Source organism: Lithobates pipiens, unplaced genomic scaffold (assembly GCF_037356315.1).
Source record: "Lithobates pipiens isolate NorthernLeopardFrog02 unplaced genomic scaffold, aLitPip1_a1.2 Scaffold_13, whole genome shotgun sequence".
Taxonomy (NCBI): Eukaryota; Metazoa; Chordata; class Amphibia; order Anura; family Ranidae; genus Lithobates; species Lithobates pipiens.
Genome location: NW_027507718.1, coordinates 165,928,982 through 165,956,215, shown reverse-complemented (window position 1 = coordinate 165,956,215; position 27,234 = coordinate 165,928,982). Strand labels below are relative to the sequence as shown.

Here is a 27,234-nt window from a genome sequence, read left to right as displayed (position 1 = left end):
TACTTTTGTTAGAAGTGGGTGCCCAGCCAAGATGACTTCCAAGGCACAATGCAGAATCCTCAATGAAGTAAGTGACTAGCAAAAACAAGCAGATAAACATTACAATTCATACAGTATATTACGGTTGCACCGATACTATCTCTTTACCTGCGAATAGGAGTACCGATACTTTTGGTCAAGTACTCGCCGATACCGAGTACCAATACCTTTGGGGTGCGATTTGTGCCCAAACAAAATGAATAGGCTCAAATAGCCCTGCAAAGAATCACAGGCGATTTGAGCAGGAATGCGGTGCGATTCTTGTCCAAAACATACTAGTACTCATGCAAATACCATGTATAAGGCCGCGTACACACGCGCGGACTGTTCGCCCAACCTTGTTCGGCAAACAGTTTGTCAAACAGTCCGCTCAAAATTTGCATGAGCGGACTTGCCCACACACGAGCGGACTGTTTCAGCGAACTGTTTGCCAAACAGTTCGCTCAACTTTTGAAATGAACGGACTCGCCCACGTAAGGCGGAGGCAAATCCGCCCATTTCGAGCGCGTGTACAGGTAGGCGGGGCCCGCGAAGGAGACGTCGCGGGCTCCGCCGCCTGGAATGGGCTTAAAGGGGAACCCCAACGCCGAAAAAAATCGGCGTGGGGGTTCCCCCAAAGTCCACACCAGACCCTTGTCCGAGCACGCTACCCGGCCGGCCAGGAAAGGGGGGCGAGCGAGCGCGCCCCCCCTCCTGAGCCGTACCAGGCCGCGTGCCCTCAACATGGGGGGTGCCTTGGGGAAGGGGGGGCCGCGCGGCCCCCCCACCCCAAAGCACCTTGTCCCCATGTTGATGAGGACAAGGGCCTCTTCCCGACAACCCTGGCCGTTGGTTGTCGGGGTCTGCGGGCGGGGGGCTTATCGGAATCCGGGAGCCCCCGGATACCGACCCCCCATCCTATGTGAATGAGTATGGGGTACAATGTACCCCTACCCATTCACCTGTGAAATAAAGTACAAAAAAAAACACAACACAGGGGGAAAAAATATTTTATTGCACAGCTCCGGGGGTCTTCCGTCTTCGGGGGTCTTCTCGCCGGACTCCTCCGCTATCTGTGTGTAGCTCTTTTACTAGCGGAGGAGTCCGGCTTTCTTCCTCCCCGCCGCCGGCCTCTTCTCCCGACTTCGGGGGTCTTGTCCCCCTCTTCGGTTCTTCTGCCGGGCCACCGCGCCTTCTTGTAGCTCTTTTACAGGCGGTGGCCCGGTCTTCTGTCGCCGCTGTCGTCGTCGCCGCCGCCGCCGCCGCCTTCCGTTCTTGTTCTTCTTCTTCTTCTCCTGGAGATGTTGACTCGACGAGCTCTCCGGCCGGAATGCCAGGGACACGCTCCGCTGCCACTTATATAGTGACAATGGGGCGGTGTCACATGGTATATGTCACATGGGTTGGTCACATGGGTTGATGTCACATGGGGACTATGACATCGTAAGGGGGCGGGGTCACCATGTGACCAACCCATGTGACATATACCATGTGACCCCGCCCCATTGTCACTATATAAGTGACCGCACAGCGCGGCTCTGGCATTCCGGCCGGAGAGCTCGTCGAGTCAACATCTCCAGGAGAAGAAGAAGAAGAACAAGAAGAAGAACAAGAACGGAAGGCGGCGGCGGCGGCGGCGACGACAGCGGCGACAGAAGACCGGGCCACCGCCTGTAAAAGAGCTACAAGAAGGCGCGGTGGCCCGGCAGAAGAACCGAAGAGGGGGACAAGACCCCCGAAGTCGGGAGAAGAGGCCGGCGGCGGGGAGGAAGAAAGCCGGACTCCTCCGCTAGCAAAAGAGCTACACACACATAGCGGAGGAGTCCGGCGAGAAGACCCCCGAAGACGGAAGACCCCCGGAGCTGTGCAATAAAATACTTTTTCCATGTGTTGTGTTTTTTTTTGTACTTTATTTCACAGGTGAATGGGTAGGGGTACATTGTACCCCATACTCATTCACATAGGGTGGGGGGCCGGTATCCGGGGGCCCCCTTCTTAAAGGGGGCTCCCGGATTCCGATAAGCCCCCTGCCCGCAGACCCCGACAACCAACGGCCAGGGTTGTCGGGAAGAGGCCCTTGTCCTCATCAACATGGGGACAAGGTGCTTTGGGGTGGGGGGGCCGCGCGGCCCCCCCTTCCCCAAGGCACCCCCCATGTTGAGGGCACGCGGCCTGGTACGGCTCAGGAGGGGGGGCGCGCTCGCTCGCCCCCCTTTCCTGGCCGGCCGGGTAGCGTGCTCGGACAAGGGTCTGGTGTGGACTTTGGGGGAACCCCCACGCCGATTTTTTTCGGCGTTGGGGTTCCCCTTTAAGCCCATTCCAGGCGGCGGAGCCCGCGACGTCTCCTTCGCGGGCCCCGCCTACCTGTACACGCGCTCGAAATGGGCGGACTTTCCGAGCGGGAACAGTCCGCTCATTTCGAAAGTACAGCGGACAGGCCCACACACGGGCGGACTGTTCGCTCAAACACAGTTTCAGCGGACAGTTTTTCGGAATTTCCGAAAGACTTTGTCCGTCCAACTGTCCGCTGAAACTGTCCGCTGAAAGCCCACACACGAGCGGACTGTCCGCCCAAACACTGTTCAGCGGACAGGGTTGGGCGAACAGTCCGCCCGTGTGTACGCGGCCTTAGTACCAATACCTGTGCGAACCTGAAAACACACACACACACACACACACACACACACACACACACACACACACATTGCTTTTTCTTGTGTAGTTAATAGCTGTTTTCATAAAACTGTATATTTACCAGGCCACATAACAGTATTGCAACTATAATTATATATATTTGTCATTCTCAAAAGATTTACCTGATGAGCACTTTCACAGAGGATATTTTCAGGTTTCAGATCCCGATGTGCAATACCTGGAGAAATATACACTGCTGTTAGTATTTTATTAATGTGGTCTTTGCTGTAAAATGCCAGCACTGCTTTTTAGATCAGGGTCCCACATGCCCCTATAAAAACTACTGCATAACTGCTGAAAAATGTTAGATTATATACTTATCTTGCTCGTCTTTCTCCAGTGGCACCTAAACAGGGGGACGCAATGTTCTTTATAATGAGATAATGGGAACAATAAGGATCCCGGGAAAAAAAAAAAAAGGACACCCTTGCAACCGGACTGGAGTGTCTTTCTGGTGAGATTTGAACTACTCTTCGCTCTGCCGGAACCAGAAAGACAGTTGTGGAGGTTTTGAAATCCATATTCATATCTTCAAGGGAACTCTCTAATAAAAGGACTCTCTAAATAAATTGCCATGCCCCACTGGAGATATAGATAGATACATCTATGTGTGTGTATGTACCGTATATGCCGGTGTATAAGACGACCGGGCATATAAGACGACCCCCTAATCTTACTGTTTAAGCATTTTTTTCTTGTACTTACTGTATAAGACGACCCCCTTCCAAGGCTTCCGACGCTTGATATTCCGCCCTTCTTGCTGGAGCAGGAGCTGGCACCATATCCTTCTTCCTGCTTTTGCTGGAACCAATCACGGCGAGCGATGTATTCTATTAATGAATACAAAGCCTGCTTGGATTGGCAGAGGCTGTATCATCATCAGCCCGCGCCTCTCTGACTCTCAAAGCCAATCCGAGCAGGCTACAGAGTAGCCTGCTCGGATTGGCAGAGGTTGTTGCTCCAATCCGAGCAGGCTCTGTATTCATTTGAATACATCGCTCGCTGGGATTGGCTCAGCGGTATATACTGTATGTAGCCGAAGCTACATACAGTATTACCGAACCCTCAGCAGGCGTCGGAGGGGCTGATCCGGAGTATAAGACGACCCCCGTTTTTCGGACAGTTTTTTTAAGTGTAAAAGGTCGTCTTATACGCCGGCAAATACGGTATATGTTTTTACAGGACTATGTATATTTTGTAATATCAGGTTGAGCCCAGCTTAGATTTTAACAATTTTTTTTTTCCTGGTTCTCAAAAGCTGTTGAATGTTTTAGACAGGTGATAATTAAGTTACTCTTCAGACTTTGTGTTGCCACCTGGTTGGGAGTCTTGATATGCTAATTTCGAAACTGGTTATAATATGATCAAAGAGGGCTAACTGTTTTAAGGCAGACAGACAGGCACCAGAAATAACCCCTTGCTTAGGTGGGAAGCATGATGTTTAACTGGGCCTGAAATGCCAGCCAATCAGACTTTGAGGCAACTCAACCAATGAAAATTAGGCTTCTGAACCAGTGAGGTGACCCAGAGTTCTGATTGGTAGGAGTGGGTTATTCTAACAACATAACAACCAAAAGCCTATTGATGCGAGCACTCTCTTAGCCTCATAGTCTGGACAACATGCAACATAAGGGCTGTGTGGGTAATGTATCATCTTCTGTCACTTTTCTCTTCTATAACTTTTTCTATCCTAGGATTTGTCTTAAAATATTGATAGCCTGTGTATGTCCTTTGTAACCATACATTAGTTTGGCCTTAAGTATCTTTGTAGCCTAAGCAGCACTGTACCTGTAACATCATTAGAGATATTTGGTTATTTCTAATTATTCTAATGTTTCTTTTCTGTATAAATAAATGTAATTGTTTATCTTTTCTACAGTTATCATTCGTTCTTAATTTTAATTATAGCAACAGATGCAATGGGTTGCTTCTTATATAAAACAGAAAGATTTAAATCACTTATTTTATGTATCGTTAACCATATAAGTGAGGTAGGTATAAAGATAGCCGTAACACAGCGATATCACACTCTTCAATATGAAAGATATAAACAGAAAAATAAGCGGATCTTGCATTGAACTGGAAGGCCTGCTTAAAGTGGATGTAAACTCTCACATATACCCAGTGAAGTGAACAGCCTCTGATGATACCCAGAGACGAAACAAATCTCCCTACATAAGTATTACATGTACATCTGCTATCTTCAGCTTGCTATATTCTTTGGAATACTTACATTGGATTAGAATTTTCACTTCCTCATTCAGCAGTAACAGTGTAGTCTTGGCTTACACTGGGAAACAGATGACTGGAGAAAAGGCACACACGCCCCCCTCCACATTGGCAGAAGAAAGACTATACTTCCGAGCTGTGCTTTGACAAGACAAGTTCTCTGCTAATCTATTTATAGCAACCTCCCCCAACAAATTTTCAGCTGCTTTTATCTCCCATCTAGGAGAACTTGTCAGAAGTTATCATGCTGATAACAGAAGAATGGAGCAGCATAAAGACACGGGACTTAGGGCTTAGGAGAGAGATAAGAAAACACTACAGATATATATGTTCCCAGGTCAAATTTCATGAATCGGGTTTACATATACTTTAAAGCGGTAGTAAACCCGCACATTTTTTTTTTTTTAAACCTGCAAAGCAAAAGGCATAATGAGCTAGTATGCACCGCATACTAGCTCATTATGAAATACTTACCTTAGAACGAGGCCCCCCGACATCTGGCCCGATCCACATTTCTTCCGGGTATCGCGGCTCCGGCGCTGTAAGTGGCCGGAGCCGCGATATCGTCACTCCCGCGCATGCGCGCGGGAGATTTCAGTCTGGCCGCTCGGCTGCTGCCGGATTTTGACGGCGAGAAACCCCTTGTGCGCATGCGCCGCTGCAGTCAGCGGCGCATACCGAGGGGAATATCTCCTAAACCGTACAGGTTTAGGAGATATTTTTTTTACCTACAGGTAAGCCTTATTATAGGCTTTCCTGTAGGTAAAAGTTAAAAATGTGGGTATACAACCACTTTAAAAGGGGTTGTAAACCCTCACGGTTTTTCACCTTAATGTATTCTTTGCATTAAGGTGCATTAAGGTGAAAAACCTGTGTGTGCTCCAGACCCACCCTTTTTCTTACCTGAACCCGATCGTTCTAGTGACAGGGACGAGCACAGCAGCTCCAGCCGCTGTCTTGGGTCCTGATTAGTCCAGAAACCGGAATAAAAACCCCTACGCAGCTTAAGGTTAAACTGGTTCTCTTACTGTCTCATCGTGTGGCCCAGTGTCCTCTTACACTCCCTGTGACTGAAAAGTGTAATTCTTACGCTGGGATCACCGTTAGTATATTTGTAAAATCGCTATCATATAAGCTAAATTTAGCACTTGCAGTCTTTCCTCATAATTGAGGTCCTCCAGTCCCCTCTGGACTAAATACTCCAAATGCAGCCGAACAGAATTTATAAAGTGATACAATTTTCGTTTTATTTCTGGAGTAAATTCCCTTTTTAATGCATGCTAATATTCTGCTGGCTTTGGTAGCCGCAGCTGGACACTGCATGCTATTGCTCTGTCTGCCTTCTACAAGGACCCATAAATCCTTCTCCATCCTGGAAGCCCCTAGGGGTTCTCCCCCATGATTAACTTGTGTTTTGATTTTTACACCCAAGTGCATTACTTTACATTTTTCAATGTTAAACATTTGCCATGTTGTAGCCCACTCCATGAATGTATTCAGATCTTATTGTAAAGTTTCTATATCCTGCTGTGTTGTTATTGCCCCGCATATTTGTGTCATCAGCAAACACTGAGATCGAGCCATTTATCTCACCTTCAATATCTATTATAAATAAATCAAACAGAATTGGTACCAGGACAGAGCCTTGGGGTACCCCACTAACCATTCTAGACCATTCTGAGTATACGTTATTTATCATAACCCTTTGGACACCTCCCCGTAGCCAGTTTTCTATCCAAGAACAAACCTTATGGTCCATGCCTACAGACATCAGTTTGTAGATTAAGCATTTGTGAGGGACTGTATGAAATGCTAGATGGTCACTAGATGGTTTACCTTTTCAATTTCCCAACATAACCACTGATTTGGTTATATTTTTATTTTTCACTTCAGGCAGCGCCAATTTACTCCCCTCCCCTTTATACTGTTCTTCCCAATGCCACGCAATGGAATTTTGGGGTAGGCAGCAGCTATACCCATTTTTCATAGTGTGTAAAATAGTCACTTATTTAACGCATTGGATAGCTTGATAGCAGCAGGAGCCACTGGCGAGCTTTCTTGTGCATCTTCTTTGCAGACAAATTTGATGCAGTGTGCGGCGTATGATCTGAGCCCTAACAGGCTTACCCCCCCACCCCTTCAACCTCTGCAGCAATGCTGGTAGCACTCATATGTCTATTTCCAAAAGACAACCTATGGATATGATCCTGAGCACGTGCACTCAACTTCTTTGGTCGACCATGGCAAGGCCTGTTCGGAGTGGAACCTGTTCTGTTAAACTGCTGTATGGTTTTAGCCACAGTGCTGAAGCTCAGTTTCAGGATCTTGGCAATCTTCCTATAGCCTAAGCCATCTTTATGTAGAGCAACAATTCTTTTTTTCAGATCGTCAGAGGGTTCTTTGCCATGAGGTGCCATGCTGAACTTCCAGTGACCAGTATGAGAGAGAGAGAGCGGTAACACCAAATTGAACATACCTGCTCCCCATTCACTCCTGAGACCATGTAACACAGGCGAGTCATATGACACCGGGGAGGGAAAATGGCTATCTGGGCCTAATTTGGACATGGGGTGTACTCACTTTTGTTACCAGTGGTTTAGACATTAATGGCTGTGTGTTGAGTTATTTTGAGGGGACAGCAAATTTACACTATTATACAAGCTGTACACTCACTTTACATTGTAGCAAAGTGTAATTTCTTCAGTGTTGTCACATGAAAAGATATAATAAAATATTTACAAAAATGTGAGGGTTGTGTACTCACTTGTGAGATACTGTACCCCAGAAGAAGAGGAGTGGGACCTCTGTGTCCTGAGATGTACTCCAAGAAAAAGGATTTTACATGTAATAAGGCCGTTATAAAAAAAAAAATAATAATTATTATCGTACATCACGGGGCACAGAGCACCATAGTAATTACTATGTGGGACATCCCATAGCAATGCTATATGAGGGGAGGGAGACAACCCGTAAGGCGCCAACAGAATTGAGGACCTATACTGCTGCCTGCAGCACACTGCGCCCAAAGGCAATATCCACATCCACTTATAAAATCTGGTGAATGTGTGGACTGCAGACCAAGTTGTGGACTGCAGACCAAGTTGTGGCCTTGCAGATCTTAGCCATGGAGGCTTGTAAAGCACTGCCCCAGAAGCACTAGCTCTAGTAGAGTGAGATATAATTTTGCCCCTGTTCAAATCAATAGTAAGACCTCATCTGGAATATGCAGTTTAGTTTTGGGCACCAGTTCTCAAAAAGGATATCGGGGAACTGGAGAAAGTGCAGAGAAGGGCAACCAAACTGATAAGAGGCATGGAGGAACTCAGCTATGAGGAAAGATTAGAGGAACTGAATTATTCACTCTTCATAAGAGGAGATTAAGAGGGGATATGATCAACATGTACAAATATATAAGGGGTCCATATAGTGAACTTGGTGTCGAGTTATTCACTTTACAGTCAACAAAGAGGACAAGGGGGCACTCTTTACGTCTAGAGGAAAAGAGATTTAATCTCCAAATACGGAAAGGTTTCTTCACAGTAAGAGCTGTGAAAATGTGGAATAGACTCCCTGCAGAGGTGGTTCTGGCCAGCTCAGTGGATTGCTTTAAGAAGGGCCTGGATTATTTCCTAAGTGTACATAATATAACTGCGTACTAACATTTATAGGTAAAGTTGATCTACACTGACATGAAAAGGTGAAATCTTACCTTTTAACAATTAGGCCTGAATTATAACTTGCCAAATCCACTTAGCAAAAGTGGATTTTGACGCTGCCTGTCCCTTCCTAGGACCCTCTGGCAGCATAATAAAACATCAGTCTTTCAGACCTGAGCAGTCTTTAAAAAGTCCTTAACCGCTCTCGCTACATCAAGACAATGTACTGAATTCTCTACCCTAAAACCTGTTTTTTGAAAAAAAAAAAAACGATGGTAGGACAATATCTTGGTTTAGGTGAAAACCTAAAACCACCTTACTAATTAAATATGGCTTGTTTACAGGAAAGAGCGGCCAATTCCGATACCCTTTTGAGTATAGAAACCCGAAACACTATTTCCCTTGTCAGAAGGACCAAGGGAGTATGCTTCAAAGGACTGTTTTTGCAATACTGCAAAAAAGAAAAAAAAAATATATAAGTTCAAGTTCCAAGGGTTCAAGGGTGGTCTAACTGGCGGAATAAGCTGCATTACCCTTTGTATAAAAACCCCGGACCAAGGAATGCAAAGCAAGCGGTCTTTAAAATAAGACTGATAAAGCCGAGACTTGGCCCTTAATCAGGGCTGCTGATAGAAATCATGGGGCCCCGTACAGCCTACCTGATGGGGCCCCCTTTAGCCCCATCCCTGGCCCCGCCCGTATACCGAGAGGCTAGGGTATACAGACAGCACCCCCCCCCCCCCCCCCACACCAATTTAACACAACTAGAGGATGATCAAATGAAATGGAATCAGTATACAGAGGTTAACTTTTTCTGAGAGATATTAAAGGAACACTAACCACAATGAGCACTTCAGTGATTTGAAGTGATCAAAGGTGGTAGGAGTCAGTATGTGGGATGGCATATGAATATACTAAGGTGGTATAATGATTGGCTTCTAACACGGAGGGCTACACATAGATCAAAATTTTTCCGATTACTGCTAAACTGAATTTTGATGTGTGTGTACTCAGCTTTACCCAATTTCTTGCTTTAGCTGGCTTCTTCCAGCGCTGAATGGTTCCCTACAGCGCTTGTGTATGTTTTACTGACTATGGTGTCCTTTTATGAAGCAGTGAAATCTATTCACTGCTTCATTCTCCGGCATTCACAGAGGAGATCTTTCTCCTCTGTATGCCAGTTTATAAAGCGGAGTAGATCGCTTCACCCTTGGAGGAGTGAAGCGATCTACAAACGCTTCTAACACTGGAGAACGGCCCCTAATACTGCAATCTTGTGAGACTTTATGAGATTACAGTACTAGAAATTCACCGATACACAGAGATGTCAATTTATTAAGCAGTGATAAATTATCACAGCTCAATACACTGACACAAGGTGTGATTAGTGTTACTAAAATAAAGAGTCCCCCTACATAATATATACATGTATACACACACAGACATTATATATACATGTATACACACACAGACATTATATATACATGTACATACACAAACATATATTATATATATATATATATATATACACACACACACACACACATAAATATGACAGGGGGACATGGTTACAGTGTTGGGGGGTCTGAACGAGGCATAAGGAAGTTAATTATCTTCCTCTTTCCTCCTCAGATCCCCCCCCAGATTTCCCCTTCACTCCATGATTCTCTACCTCTGAGCTTGTGAATCGGGGGGGCGTGAATTCTGACACAGATCGCCAGTGAAGCGCTGAGATCGCAGCTTCATAAACTGGCCATTTCTGTGTCATTCAATGAGGATTCTCCATGTGTGGAGATAATCGGCGAGAGAACAAGTTCAAACACTTCTCCCCCGATTATCTCTGGTTCATAAACTGTTTATGGGCTGTGATCAGCGGCGATCCTCTGGATCTCCACTGATCACTGCTTCATAAACGGACACCTAAGCCAAGTTGCTCACACTTCAGCCCCCCTGCGATGTGATGAGGTTTGGTGGAGGAAGAGGGCTCTGCAGCTGGCTGGAGCATGGAAACAGGTAAGTAAAAGAGTCTATCCCCCCCTCCACACACACTGCAAGATTGGACTTTATTTCATTTCCCTTAGATGGGCTGTATTATATATATGTATACACTTTCTTTGCTGTTAATACTCAACTTTATGAATATGTTAGGAATATACTGGGACTTTTCGGGTGCTATATAAATATATTCAACATACACATATATTAAAATAATGATTTTGTGAAATGCATCTGTGTGTAATAACCTGAAAAGTCCCATTATTTTCCTACCATATTCATAAATTTAGCTTTTAGTACAGGGCAAGTTTGCAGCACAGATTTGTACAGAGGCAGAACAATGGTGATCACAGGAGAAGAATGCTATCTGTCACCTGTTATCTTGCCTTGAGGAGAGCTCCAGTGTTCTGTCCTTCCCGAGGAGGGGGGGGGGGGGGGGAGGGAGGCTCCGGTGCTGATAGGAATACATGTCCTCTCTTATCCATAGATCCCTGTGTTATCTGAGATCCAGGCTCCTGGGGTGATGCTCTCCTCCTCCCTCGGTCAGCCCTGTGCAGTCAGACTTTTTTCTTTATTATTCTAAATGCTGTTAAGATTGCTCGGGGCCCCCCCTGCTGGCCGGGCCCGGTACAACAGGGTCAGCTGTACTGGCTTATCAGCGGCCCTGCCCTTAATAGTACTCAAGGTCAGCTTCATTTATAAAAGACAAAACAGGAATTCTACCAAGGTTATATTTCCGAGGGTGGCAACCCTTGGATTCAGACCAGGAAACATAAGCCCTCCAGAGTCTATAATATATAACTCTGGAAGCCGGCTTCATTAATGAAGGTAGAAATCACTGACCCGGAGAGACTGCACGTGGGCTTCAATAGCCAAACCGTCAAACTTACAGTTTGACGGTTTGGTAAGATGGAATATCGGCCCCTGTGAGAGTAGGTCTGGCTGTAGTAGAAGGGACCTATGGATCCTCCACCACCATCTTTACAATTTATGCCTACCAGCACCTTCTGGGCCATGCTGGAGCTACAATAATTACCAGATTTCTTTCCATCTTGCTCCTGCAAAGAAGCCATGGCAGCAACTGAATAGGGAATAAAGCCTAACTCAGTAAAAACTGACCCCATGGGGTCACCACGCATCTGTCTCACATGCGAGTGGATCTCTTGTCCTTGATATAAAGTTAACCAACTACATTTTGAACCTGGACCCCAAAAGATCTACGGCCAGGATCCCCCATCTTTGGCATATAGCCAGAAAGATTTCAGGTGAAGGGACCACTCCCCTGGGAACAACTGCTGGCGACTGACAATTCTCTATTGCTGGAATGAAGACTGCTGATAGGCAAGGAACATTCTTTTCCACCCAAGCTAGAATATGGTCCACCACTCTGAGCTGTGTGACCCTTATGCCACGTACACACGACCGGACTTTGACAACAAAGGTCAGACGGAACGAATCCAGACAATTCGATCCTGTGTGGGCTCCATCGGACCTTTGCAGTCCAAAAATCTGACAGACTTTAGAAATAGAACATATTTGAAATTTTTCGGCCGGAACTCCACCGGACCCAGTTTCTAACGAGAAATCCGTTCGTGTGTATGCTAGTCTGACAAAGTCCGGTCGTGTGTACGCAGCATTAGTGCCCCCTTGGCGATATAGGCCACAGCTGTGGCATTGTCGGATTGAATCCTGACAGGACAATCCCATAGCTTGAATGTTCAGGGCTTCAGAGCCAGATGCGCTGCCTGAATCTCTAGAATATTGATGGGCAAGGGTTTTTCGGCTCTGGAATGCTGTCCCTGGTCCGTTGTCTTCTCCAGTACTGCTCCCCAACCTGAAAGGTTGGTATCTATCGTTACCACATTCCAAGTAACTGGTATGAAGGTCTTTTCCTCCTGCAGATTCCCGGATACCGAACACTGAGGCTCTGAAACACCTTTGGGGACAGCCGCATTGGCAAGTCTAAAGCTTGAATCGACAGGATACTGTTTTGCAACCGTCTTGAATGGAACTGGACATAGGGAACCGCTTCAAATGAAGTCACCATCTTTCCTAACAACATCATGCAAAGGCGAATGGAGGGATCTCCTTTTCGACCTGAGGATCCGCACCAGCTCTCTTATGGAACTGATCATCACCAAAAGAACACCATACCCACAGTGAAGCATGGTGGTGGCAGCATCATGCTTTGGAGCCGTTATTCTTCAGCTGGAACAGGGGCCTTAGTCAAGGTAGGGGAATTATGAACAGTTCCAAACACCAGTCAATATTGCCACAAAATCTTCAGGCTTCTGCTAGAAAGCTGAACACGAAGAGGAACTTCATCTTTCAGCATGACAACGACCCAAAGCATAAAACAATGGAATGGCTTCACCAGAAGATTAAAGTTTTGGAATGGCCCAGCCAGAGCCCAGACCAGAAACTAACTGAAAATCTGTGGGGTGAACCGAAGAGGGCTGTGCACAGGAGATGCCCTCGTAATCTGACAGATTTAGAGTGTTTTTTGAGTGCTGTAAAATCAAAAGCTACTTCAACAAAGTATTAGTTTAAGGATGTGCACACTTATGCAACCATATTATTTTAGCTTTTTATTTTTACTTCCCTCCACCTAAAAAAGATTTCTGTCTTTTGTTCAACTGGAAGGTGGAGTTTTGCTAAAAGTTCTGATTTATCTTTGTCTCATTTTTCTTTACTCCACAGAAACTAATAATAATTAATAACTTCTTCAGCTCTGTGTATTGAAAGGAAAATTATTACATAATTAGATAGCATTGACATAGCCCCTAAAGAACCTCAATAGCTCAAAATCGGTATGGTCTAGAAGCATGTTGACAAAACAAAGAACAATAAAGCACATGAACAGATGCATACACCCATGTGTCCTCAAAGAGTTGAGCTCGTATTTCGAAGCCATTGTTTCTAATTCTTAAGCACTCTATAATGGCTGTCTCAGCAACACTAGATTGGCACAAGGCCAATATGGTGCCTATATTTAAAAAGGGATAAAAGTTTTTACAAACTAACTACTAATAGGTTAGTTTAAAGTGGAAGTCCATTCAAAAATAACATTTTTTCTATTGATTATATATAAAATATCTTTGACATTATTAAATTTCTGGATAGCCAATTGCATCACTTAGAAAGTCTCATCTAAGCCAATCAGCTTCTTTCTGTTCCTCACCGACAACTTTATTTTCCTTTATCTGAATTCTGCCTCTTACTTTCGTGAAAACATTGTTGTTTTCTCCTACACAGGCCCACTATTCATTCTAAACGCTCGTCTTGCCCAGCCCCGCCGCCATCCCTCCTATCCTTAGTCAGCCAGAAAACGAAATCTTCCTGTCATGAATGCACACATGCACTAAAGAACCGTACACATGGTCAGAAAATCTGAAGTTAGATTTCATCCGATGAACGAACTGCCGAATTCCTGATCGTTAGTATGCTGCTTTTGACAGCTAATTACAAATTTTCGTCAGACAAAAACTGGATGTGCAGGCTCCAAAATGTTTGTCTGATGTTACCACAATGTCCGATTTTCTTTTCATTAGTACAGTTTTCTGGCCAAAAAAAAATAAAAATCTGAAGAGCAAGACTAGGCATACTCAGAAATGAAAGAACACATAAAAAAACAATTCAACACCTTACGTCACTTCTGAAGTTGAATACTGTCGCCCGAAAATTTTCTGATGGTTAGTACCCTCTTCACTTTCAATTTGAGACTAGCATCCAACTAAAAACTGATGAAAATTCATCCAATAATCTGACCGTGTGTTACATGGCTTTACTCTCAAGAAATAAGTCCACATTGCCCACATCTGATAGCACTCAGATGGTGAGAACACAGGACACGTACATATTCACATATTGCTCCCTAAAGGACAGCAAAAATAGCACAGTAGCACAATAGCCTCAGTCACTTATTGCGGGAGTGAGTCAGTTGTCATGGAACTGACATCGCCATACAGCCAGCATGCCGTGTCATTTCCTTTTACAATTACGTTTTGCTGTGTGCCCGAAGTCAGAAGTGATGTTTGACCAGGTACAACATTACTTCTGGAAATTACACAAGGAACACGTCCAGCAGCTGGAAATGGCGCAGAGAGCTGGGGGAAGGAAGAACACATGACTGGCGCATTTCAGCAACAAAATAAGGTACAAAGAAGGGTTTATGAAAAATTTGAATAATACAGATCCAATTCAAATGCTCGTTGGCGGTCAGAAATGAATTTTATGGTGGTTGCCAGGACTTCCACTTTAACTTCTATAGTCGGGAAGATACTTGGGAATTTCAGAAAACACCACATAATTAAATTTTTGCTAGAAGCAATATTATAAGCAATAGTCAGAGGATTCACGAAAGATCAACGTTGTCAAACAAATCTGCTTTCTTCTAAGAAGTAAAAAATAGGATTTTTACATCATACTTACCTGTAAAATCCTTTTCTTTAAGTACATCATGGGACACAAAGTCGGGCTAATATTCATGACCTGCTGGGTTATACTCCCAAGGTCTTCAGACAGGAAGTGATCCCCTATATAAACCCTCCCATGCAGGAAGTACTTTCGTTTTTTTGTACCAGCGTCTGCAAGGTGGATGGCACGGTTTGTTTGAGCTCTCTGAGCTCCAGGTCTCTAGTCCCACAAACGGTTCCAAAAATGAATCAAGGGACTGACCGATCAGATCCACTTGACACAGGCTTTTATGCTTATATAAAAATGGTACCCAAGCCTTGCAAAGAAGACTCAAGATCCTTGGAGGTTTTGCCTGTAACGTTGCCTCCGGGCGCTGGACTCCGAGGAGATCCTGGACACAACGTTAAGGCATTTCCTGCAGGGTGCTGTACAGGTCCAAGGGAGTGGACCCTAAACATGAAAGGGTACCCAGTCTTTGAAGGTCCAAGTGACAGCAACCCACCGTGAAGGGTGAAGATTGGGCACTTAGCTTCTAAGTGGCCCTGCGCATGGACGGGTACGTGAAACCCCTTTATTTTATTATTGTGAGATTCCCAGTGATTGTAACAATCAGTAAAGCTAGCTAAAGGCTGGACACCTGTGTGCGGTGACCATACAGGGGAGTTCTGGGCTAGCTATGGGTGTTTGCAAAGTGTACCAGTGCTGCTGGGCTCAGCGGTTTGTTTGGCAGCCATGGCGCACGCGGCTTCACTGCACATGCGCTGTGGCCTTTATCTGGACGCATGAAGATTTGCATCGTAGCAAGAACTAAATCCTCCAAAAAGAGGGGAGGGATCTCTGTGTCCCATGATGTACTCAAAGCAAAGGATTTTATAGGTAAGTATGACGTAAAAAGACTATTTTATTTTTCATACATCATGGGACACAGAGTCAGGCTAATATTCATTACCTGCTGGGACATACTAGAGCAATAGCCTTGAGGGGAGGGAGACACCCTGCCAAACAATAGCCATCAGAACTTATACGGCAGCCCGCAGTACACTGCAACCGAAAGCCGAATCATCGGCTGCTCGAACATCCACTTGATAAAATTTTGTGAGCGTATGCACTGAAGACCAGGTAGCAGCCTTAAAAATCTGAGCCATAGGCCTGAATGACCAGTTGATGGACCCAATTGGCAATGGAAGCTTTGGAAGCTACCTGCCCCTTTTTGGGTCCTTTTGGTAAAAAAAAAAAAGTCTGATCCTCGGATCTCCACAGATCTAGACAGATAAACCATGACTGCCCAGAAAATTAAACGAAAAGCCGACACAACCTTTCGCAAAAAGGCTAGAACAGGTCGTAACACGACTCTGTCATGGTGAAGGATCGAGTACGTTTCCCTGCATGAAAGGGCCGCCAACACAAGCTTGGTGCTGGGTTTAGAAGAATTTTGGACCCAGGGCCTTTTCTGGCCCTGGCCCTGTGGCTTGCCCTGGCCCTAGCCCTGTTGGTCACGGAATTGCCCTGACATAGACATTTGAGGAAGCAGTACATGGGTTTTTAAACGGGGGATGTTTGGTGCTTTTCTTCACAGGTAGTAGAGAACTTCCCTCCGGAAATCTTTTGGCTATATTTGTCCAAGATATCACCGAATAAATGTTCCCCATGAAATGGGAAACCTGCCAATAACTTTTTACAATGAAGCTGCCTTCTGAAAGCACCACATGCTTGGCCTGCACAGCTTAAATAAGCTGGGTGTGTGCGGTCCTGGCGAGTGGACGCGACTGTATTTGCATATGACGCAAATCTTTGTGCGTCCAGATTCGTGGCGAAGCTGCATGCGCCATGGCCGCCAAACTACTGAGCCCAGCGGCGGTGCCTGCGAATGCATGTGTGCCATGGCTAAGCAAGGCGAAATGGCATACTGTTGTGAGCTATCATACAGGTAAATAACAGCTAGACACAAGAAAAAAAAAAAAGGTACACTTTGCAAACACCCATAGCTAGCCCAGAACTCCCCTGTATGGTCACCGCATACATGTGTCAAGCCTTTAGCTAGCTTGACTGATTGTTACAAATAATAAAATAAAGGGTTTTCACTTATGCAGGAAATGCCTTAGCGCTGTAGTGTCCAGGATTTCCACTCCACAGTGTCCAGCGAACAGAGGCCCCATTACAGGAAAAACCTTGCAGGATCATGAGTCTTCTTTGCGTGGCTCGGGTACCATTTATCTAAGCATAAAAGCCTGTGTCAAGTGCATCCGATCCATCAGTCCCTTGATTCATTTTTGAACAGTTTGTGGGACCCTTGTGCCATCCACTTTGCAGACACTGGTAAAAAACTAAAGTACTTCCTGTATTGGAGGGGTTATATAGGGCATCACTTCCTGTCTGAAGACTTTTGGTCTACCAGTGTCCATTCACCTAATCATGGAGTATAACCCAGCAGGTAATTAATATTAATTAATATTCATATTAGCCTGACTCTGTGTCCCATGATGTATGAAAAAGAAATGTTGGCAAAGCAGTAGCTGTGGATATAGCATACTTGGACTTTGCAAAAGTGTTTGACAGTCCCTCACACATGGCTAATGGGTAAGGTAAAAGGTTTGTATATTCTTACATATGAAGAAGTGACTGGCCAGTGAAGTGACTGGCCTCAGGTGATACACAGATTGAACAAATCCTCCAACATAAGTTTCACCTATTTATCTACAGTCTTCTCTTGGCTACAGCTGTTCAAAGTGCAGAATATATACAGCTTGCGTGAGTCTCAGAAAGTAGGGTGCAGGGAGCTGAAGTTACATTCAGTGATGAGAGCTGAAGGCTGATTAGAGTCAAGGGACATTTCCCACAGCACACAGAAATAAAGCTGAGAATTTTTGATAGGTTCCTACAGTAGTGAGCCCTAATAGAAAGCCAACTCAGGGTTACTCAGGGCATGGAAATCAAGCCCCAGCTTGCTTCTTCAAGGCCCCTGATGGTGTGGATGGACTTGAAGCATCCTGGAACTAGGTCGCAGCCACCAGGTAAGCCCAGCTGAAGCTGTGGAGACTGGTCACATGTGCAGAGTACAGATGTCAGGAGACAGAAGAGGATCTGGGAAACAAGCCAAGGTCTGGGCATGCAGCAGGCAGTAGATGGAGCCGGGTTAGTACATAGGAAGTCTGACACAAAATACAAGTAATATGCAGCAAAACAGGAGTGCAGAGAAACTAGGAAGTTGCTCAGGCAATGTGAACTGCACTGTGCTTGATTATATAAAGATATCTATATCTATATATACACAGTGCCTTGCGAAAGTATTCGGCCCCCTTGAACTTTTCAACCTTTTGCCACAGTTCAGGCTTCAAACATAAAGATATAAAATTTTTATTTTTTGTGAAGGAAGAATCACCAACAAGTGGGACACAATTGTGAAGTGGAACGAAATCTATTGGATTTTTGAAACTTTTTTAACTAATAAAAAAATGAAAAGTGGGGCGTGCAAAATTATTCGGCCCCCTTGCGTTAATACTTTGTAGAGCCACCTTTTGCTGCGATTACAGCTGCAAGTCGCTTGGGGTATGTCTCTATCAGTTTTGCACATCGAGAAACTGAAATTCTTGCCCATTCTTCCTTGCAAAACAGCTCGAGCTCAGTGAGGTTGGATGGAGAGCGTTTGTGAACAGCAGTTTTCAGCTCTTTCCACAGATTCTCGATTGGATTCAGGTCTGGACTTGGACTTGGCCATTCTAACACCTGGATACGTTTATTTGTGAACCATTCCTTTGTAGATTTTGCTGTATGTTTGGGATCATTGTCTTGTTGGAAGATAAATCTCCGTCCCAGTTTCAGGTCTTTTGCAGACTCCAACAGGTTTTCATCCAGAATGGTCCTGTATTTGGCTGCATCCATCTTCCCCTCAATTTTAACCATCTTCCCTGTCCCTGCTGAAGAAAAGCAGGCCCAAACCATGATGCTGCCACCACGTTTGACAGTGGGGATGAGCTGTGTTGCTTTTACACCAAACATATCGTTTTGCATTGTGGGCAAAAAGTTTGATTTTGGTTTCATCTGACCAGAGCACCTTCTTCCACATGTTTGGGGTGTCTCCCAGGTGGCTTGTGGAAAACTTTAGACGAGACTTTTTATGGATATCTTTGAGAAATGGCTTTCTTCTTGCCACTCTTCCATAAAGGCCAGATTTGTGCAGTGTACGACTGATTGTTGTCCTATGGACAGACTCTCCCACCTCAGCTGTAGTTCTCTGCAGTTCATCCAGAGTGATCATGGGCCTCTTGGCTGCATCTCTGATCAGTCTTCTCCTTGTCTGAGCTGAAAGTTTAGAGGGACGGCCAGGTCTTGGTAGATTTGCAGTGGTCTGATACTCCTTCCATTTCAAAATGATCACTTGCACAGTGCTCCTTGGGATGTTTAAAGCTTGGGAAATCTTTTTGTATCCAAATCCGGCTTTAAACTTCTCCACAACAGTATTACGGACCTGCCTGGTGTGTTCCTTGGTCTTCATGATGCTCTCTGCGCTTTCAACAGAACCCTGAGACTATCACAGAGCAGGTGAGTCTCTATCTATTTATCACCATCAGTCATTTAGGACAACATTGGATCATTCAGAGATCCTCGCTGAACTTCTGGAGTGAATTTGCTGCACTGAAAGTAAAGGGGCCGAATAATTTTGCACGCACCACTTTTCAGTTTTTTATTTGCTAAAAAAAGTTTAAAATATCCAATAGATTTCGTTCCACTTCACAATTGTGTCCCACTTGTTGGTGATTCTTCACAAAAAATAAAAATGTTATATCTTTATGTTTGAAGCCTGAAATGTGGCAAAAGGTTGAAAAGTTCAAGGGGGCCGAATACTTTCGCAAGGCACTGTACATATCTATCTATCTATCTAGATAGATAGATAGATAGATAGATAGATAGATAGATAGATAGAAGCAGAATGGAAGGAGGACCAGAAATGATAGAAGGGAAAGAGATTAAAATTCACAGTAGGGCAGGCAACTCACATAGGTGAACATAAAAGCCAGAAGCACATGTGAGTAGAACCACCACAGCCACTGCTGATCACTCCTTTTGTTCATTCATAACTGAAGCATAGTAAATTGCATTTACTATGCTTCAGTCTGAACAGGAAGCCGCTCAGCACACAGCTCTTCCCATTCATTCACTGACCAGTGCAGCTGATGCTGCAGAGAAAGGGACTCTGTTCTCAGTCCCTTTCTCGTGGGACATCAAGGGTCTTTGTACACCCCTGATATTTCACCAAAGAGCCCCAAATGAGCACCTAAAAAATTGTATTAAAAAAAACAACAAATTGTAAAAAATAAAAACTTCTGACATCGTCCTACTTTCACTGTCCACTGTTCTACTGACTGATATGGTCCACACTTGGGCACTTTCACACTGAGCAGCGCCAGAAGTAAAGCAACGCTACTTTTAGCAGCGGTTTACCGTAGTTTTTGCTAAAAGCAGCGGCGCTTTGACGGCGCTGCCCATTGATTTCAATGGGCAGGGGTGCTTTAGGAAGGGTGTATACACCGCTCCTACGGCCCCTCAAAGATGCTGCTTGCAGGACTTTTTTGAGCGTCCTGCCAGCGCACCGCTCCAGTGTGAAAGCCCTTGGGCTTTCACATTGAAGTGAGAGGAGAGGAGCTTTGCAGGCGCTATTTTTTAGCACCATAGCACCTGTAAAGCACCTCAGTGTGAAAGGGGTCTTAAGGTAGTTTAAGTTTATATTTTTTACAGTGACAGGTTTTATATTTTTCTATGTTTTCCTTACTATTTAGTTAGGCCTTGCCATTTCATTTCTAAAAGGAAATAAGGACGCCAAACCCTGGTGATCATTGATCTGTTTCGTGTTGTTCAGGTAGATCTCCGCCTCTCAAAGGTTGCCTACCCTTGAACTAAGGACATATCCCCGATAGTTTCAAAGGGTGGTTTCTGCAGAGAGAACAAAGTTGAGATCTTGAGGAAGCACAGGGTTCTGCAATGTGCAATGTGCAAGGTGCTGCGTAAGTTCCCCGTACCTGCTGTCACTTTTGGAAAAGAGCGTGGCCATGCGGGGCTCCGCCCACACAAAGTCCTGTGAGTGCATGAACTACAAGTCCCGACATCCTTTGCAGCTGTCGGCTTGTATTTCTTAGTGAACTACCATGGCGATGTTGAGCGCTGTAACAGCTCACACTGCATGAGTCCTGCATGGCACCAGTGATCTACTGATTGCTTGTGCAATGCTTTCCAGGCTCCTAAAAGAGAAAGGTGACCTTATTTTTTAATGTGAGATGCAGCTTGAATAAAGTTTTTTTTTTACTAGGGAGAGCAAAGCCAGGAGCCTTTAAGAAAGAATGGACAAGGCCAAAGGCCATGTTTTGGTCAAGACCTGATTGTAGGAAGGCCAGAATGGAAGGCACAGAGTAAACCCTGGGATTGAACTTCCTGTGTTCATACCAGGCAAAGAAGGTGCTACAGTACCGTAATCTTTCTGAAAGTGGCTTTTCTTGCTTTCTGCATAGTAGGAATAACAGACTCAAAGACCACTCTATTGCTTAAGACCTGGGTTTCAAGAGCCATTTCATTCAAGCCAGAGACTAAGAAGGATGGAATAGAGGGCCCTAAGACAGCAGACCTGGCCTGTTGAGAAGAGGCCAAAAGTCATCTGCTAGAAGCCAGAGTATGTATTGCCTTTGAACTAGATTTTTCTGGGTCAGATTGGTGCAACAGGCATTCATATGCCCTCTCTTGCTCTGTCTTTCTGAGTAGAGGAGGTAGAATTTCCACTGAGGGCAAGGCATGGGTTAGTCAGAACTGAGACCAGTGAATTATCAAGGCATCCAAAACCAACACTAAGATCCTTGGCTACAAACGGATGTCGTTTGTTGCTAAACCTGAAGGCTAGGATGCCTACATCTGGAATCCCTAAATTCTGACACATTTGATTATGAAGAAGAAGATGTCTAGGTGCAGGGTTAATTCCCCTTGGTTAAGGCAGTGGCGGCTGAGGTAGTCTACCTTCCAGCTGTCCAGTCTTGGGATGTGGATCACAGAGGTTGCTGGACAGTTAGTTTCTGTGATGAGATTATCTGGCTTGCTTCCTTCAAGGCTGTATGACTCCTGTTGCCTCCTTGATTGATGTATGCAGCAATACAGAATGACCCCCTGTGATTGGTTGTCCTTACAGAAGGGGAGCCCAAGTTTTGTGATGTCATTCATATTGCTCTGAACTCCAGAATGTTGATGGGAGTCATGATGTCTCCTGGACCATGAGAGACTGGAACACTCCTTCCCAGCCTAAAAGACTGGCATCTGTTATTACTTTCCAGAGATAAGGAAAGACTTCTCTATTGTTAAAGCGGAGTTCCACCCAAAAGTGGAACTTCTGCTTATCCGTCTCCTCTTCCCCCTTCGGTGGCACATTTGGCTCCTTTTTGGGTAGGTGCACAGTACAGACCACGCTGTGAAGCCGCAACTTCACTGCCGGGTTCCCTTACTGACAATGGCAGCAGCACCCAACAGCCGATGGAAACATCTGCTGTGGTGCCGACAACGCTGGATTCCAGGAAAGTATGTTTCCTAATATTAAAAGTTAGCAGCTACATTAAGTGTAGCTGCTGACTTAACTTTTGGAGTGGGAGGCAGAAATACCACTTTAAGGCTGGGTTTGAGATCCACCAAATAAGTTCCTTGCTTGGTTGGACAGGAGCATGGGTAGTTTGGCAGGAGAGTGTTTGTTGCAAGTGGACATACAAAAAGGAGGCTACCATGAGGCCTGGAACTCTCATGGATACTCTCATTGTGGAATACCTCTTTAATCTCAAATCTTGAGCAAGGGTTCTGAGAAAAAGAGCTTTCTTTTCTCGAAGGAAAACCTTGGGATGTGTCCAGTACCCAAGTATTCCAGGTGAAGGCAGGAGAGCAGATTCTTGGAAACTGATCACCCGAAGACCTGGAACATCTGAATTGTCCTGTGGACATTTGCAGACAGCAGTAAGGGGAATGATTCATTCAGGAGAAAGTTTTTCAAATAGCTTTTGACCTGGATGCCCTGAGTTCTTAGAAAGACAAGAAAAGGTGCTAAGACCTTTTTAAATAATATGGGAGCAGAGGACAAGGTGAAGGGCAGTAAGACAACCTGGAAAAAGCTTGTATGCCACTGCAAAGTTTAAACGTTGGGGTACTGGCACAACTACTTACTGGAACAAGGGATGATTCAGAACATTCTGCAAACCATGGGCAGTTCTTGGTTGATTTGAGGGTAGAAAACGATGAACAGGTAAAGTTTTGAACCAGCAATTGAACCCACATGTTTGTGATGTCTGGGACCCAGTGAGGCGAACCGACAGAATACTCCACCACTCTTGGGAGTGAGGGCACCCCCAAAGGGAAAAGGGCTTTGGGGGAAGACTTGGTGGGTTTAGTGGCCGGAAGGCCTGAGCTTAGATTTTGAAGTTGAAGTGTTATGAGTTTTAAGGAAGGAGAGGCACCCGAGGAGGGGGGGCTTGGAATCTTCCACTGTGGGGTTAAAACCTTCCCTCTTGTCCTGAGGCCTAACGAAATGACAAAGGAGCATGCATGCTCCAAACTTGCACCATGCTCACCAACTGTGCACCCGGAAGTGACATAATCTCTGCCCGTCCCGTGCACCCGTGTCTACCAGGAAGCACTGGGAGCTACTAACCCAGCCAATGGCTAGCAATCTCTGGAGCAGTAGTACTCAGCCGGATTGGTCGGGAGCCACCAAGTAGATGTAGTGGTTTGACAAGTGCAATTATTATCACTGCTGTAAATTGACACTTTTGAGATTTTAGAAATTATTAAGCTGGTGACAAGACTTAATGTATTAAGAGTCGGGGAAGGCGGAAAGCACCTGTTTGCAGTGCTTCTTAGTCTTTTCTGTGCTGACCACAAGAGAGGTCAGTCCCAACAACACAAGGTTATTTTCAACAACAGGAGACTTGTTTTTAAGTACATACAATGACATTTGAAAATAACAAGATCTCCTTTCGATGTCAGCTGGGGAGGTCATGTGACCAGCCAGAAGAGATCTAAAAAAAAGGTATTTAGAGGCATCGTTTTCAACAAGCATGTACACAGTGTGTTATGGCTGGATAAAAGAGGGGGGCTGACAGTGAAATGTTTTAAAGTTTACTTTGCTACAAATAGCGCAGGGGGTGGCTGAGACGGCGCACACTCACACAAGCTGACAGGCAGGGAGGGAGGAGGAGGAGAGAGGAGGCCAGTGAATGACGGAGGCACATAAACTGACCACAGTAATCAGGGATCAGCAGCTATGACTGCCGTGGTGAGCAGACCAAGGGGGACACAGGAACAGGCAGGATCAACCAGGTTTTTTTACTGCTTACAGAGGGACAGGTTAGACAGCACAAGCACTGTGCTGTTTAACCTGCTATAAGGGAATAGGATCTTCCTTTTTTCGGGTTACAACCACTTTAAATACACTAACAAAATTAAACCCCAACTCCAGCTGGAGTTACAGCAAACAGTGTTTTGCTTTTTGGGAATAATTTACATGAATAATCATTGTAAGCATCCTAATCAGTATTAAATTGTTTGTCTTATCCCTGTAAACTGATACATCTGCAAGAGAGCTTCTTCTTTTGAGAAAAAAAAAAACTGACTGGCTGGATTCCCAGATAAAGACAACTAATGCAGCCACCACATCTAAGAATTGTCAAGTTGTAATATAATAAAATATGTTTGCTTTTGGGTTTAAAAGGAGAAGTTGCAGGTAAAAAAAAAAAAACGTGCATTTATTTTTTTTGGAGCCTGTAGGTCTCCTGCAGATCTGTCAGTGTATCTGTGTGTCCATATTATCAATCTGACAGGAAGAATCAATGATGTACAATGGCACTCCAGAGCACCGTGGTAGTTCATTAATAACTACAAGCAGACAGCTGCAAAGGATGTAGGGGCTTGTAGTTCATTCACATACAGAGCTGTGTGAATGAATGACGAGGCCAAGTAGGTGGAGCACCGCGCTGCCACGCCAATTTCAAAAAGCGACAGCTAGTACGGGGAACTTCTTCTCGTACTGCTGTCACAGGGAGCGCGGGGATCAGCCAGTGGCCGCAGCATTGATGATATCTTACCCGTTACACCCTAAAAAACAGGTAGAACATGTAACATGTTCCCAAAAAGTGAACTTATCCTTTAATACTGCTTTAAAATTGCAAATTGGCAAGCCATTGTCAACTCAGATTTCACTTATTTTTGCACCATACATGCCATTCTAAAAAAAGAGGTCATATTTTTATTGCACAAAACAAACTATACTGAGTTGTTGACATGGGAGATTAAACTGAAGCAAAAGCCAATGCTGAAAATGTATAGAAAATACCTTTGTTATGCAAATAGTTCAAGGCTTCGGCAATATCTCTCACAACAAAACTGGCTTCCCTTTCATTGAAATGTCTCCTTTGGTGAATGTGATTTAGTATAGAACCTGTAAAAAAAAAGCAAAACAGCAGCACTGTATTAAGGTACTCTCACTCACTGGTTTATATACAAACCAAGGTTTCCCAAATTCCCTCATGTCTCTCCCAACTGAGAACACTTTCTGTACCTTGTAATTCTGTAAAATCATACTTTTTTTTTTTAACTTTCCGTGAAATCATTTTTCTCCACTAGTTTAATGGGCACAGCATCTCACCTCTACATATAAAGCCCTGCCTTGAGGTGACTGAGCATTAGTCAAAATCAGATGCACAACCCCATCTAGTGGCTATACCCCTTCACACACTGAAAAGCAGTAACAAGCAGTGAGCAAAATGGTAACCATCCTAACAACAGCAACAAGCCAACATGCAGAAATTACAATAAAAAAAATACTGCACCTCATCCAATTAGAGCGCATTAAGAAAAATTCTAATCCTTCTGTAAACGTCACCCGTGCAGAGAAGGTGGCCTCCTGTAGTTACTATACAGCAGTGCGGCTGCTTGGCATGGGACAGTGGCAATCACTATAGTAACGGGGACTTCTATAGGAATTCTCCACTCCTACAGTGATTTTATACGTATGAGGTTTGCATGCTTACATGAAACTATTCAATAACATACATATCTGGAACTCCCCATTAATAATTTGGTAAGTGTCAAGTGAATACAAAGTATTAGGATTTTTTCAGAACTAGGCTGTTATGCAGTAAGAAACAGAGAATTTTTAAAGTGCTTTTTAAAGTAGATCAGAGGGGGCAATTTTGGAGGAAATGCAGCAGATATGGCATCTATACCATGTTAAATAGATTAATTAAAAAATTAGGATGTACTTGGTGATGAACCAAAAAATTCAAATAGCCAGGTATTTCAGATACCACCTGTACAAGTTAGTAAGGTTGAATAAAGACACCACTCCATCCAGTTCAACCCGAGTGTCTACAACTGTCCCTATCCCTGTACATCGCACACTCACATCGGGCCCTACCCTCAAGGAGCCCACAAGCCAAGTATTCATATACTAGAGCCAATTTTGGACAGAAGCCAATTAACCTACCTACAAGTCTTTGAAGTGTACATGTACATGGGAACATGGGAAAGTGAAACACCTACGGAATCTTTGGGTAGAAGTGTGGATTTGTTCCAGTTACATAAAAACCCAGAGAAACATCCAAGTCCTCAATGATAAGCACAACATGTTTGAGAGAGAAATGTTGAGAAAAGGGAGAAACAGGTAGGATAGGAATTATTTACCCCAACTCATGCTCATCGGAATGCATATAGCAACTGTAACTCTAAAGACAAATGTGGTCTTTGACTCCACAAAATAGCAGTGCCTGACCACTCAATTTTGCAAGCAAAGTTATGGTGGGTGTCACCACAAAAACCTACTGCACCAACAAGAAAAAGAAAAGTAGAATATGATACAAACATATGGCTACCGCAGGTTTATTGATAAATACAAAATGTCTAAAACAATATACACATTCTAGTGTCCAACCCTGATTCCCCTCCCACCCCCAACCCCCATATACACACCTCCCTTCCCCCAATACCCCCCTAAAAAAACACCCCCGTCATTAGAGCGCCAACAGTTCCCATTGTTCGGCAGTTGTTACTAGTTTGGAGGGTGTGGGGGGCAGGTGGGTTCTATTTGAGGGGGAGGTGTGTATATTGGTGGTGGAGAGTGGGGGGGGGGGGGGAATCAGGGATGGACACTAGAATGTGCATATTGTTTCAGACATTTGCAGCTTTTGATAAACTTGTGGTAGCCATAAAATGGAGAGTA

At 44.6% G+C, this 27,234-nt stretch overlaps 1 protein-coding gene across 1 annotated transcript in view; it reads right to left on the bottom strand.

Moving 5' to 3' along the window:
• Positions 1-27,234, bottom strand: part of LOC143974429 (MAP kinase-interacting serine/threonine-protein kinase 2-like) — a 182,846-nt gene that overhangs the window by 59,564 nt on the left and 96,048 nt on the right. The window contains 2 exon segments of the mRNA XM_077475806.1: positions 2,835-2,890; positions 25,351-25,455. Coding sequence (XP_077331932.1) covers positions 2,835-2,890; positions 25,351-25,455 — 161 coding nt within the window.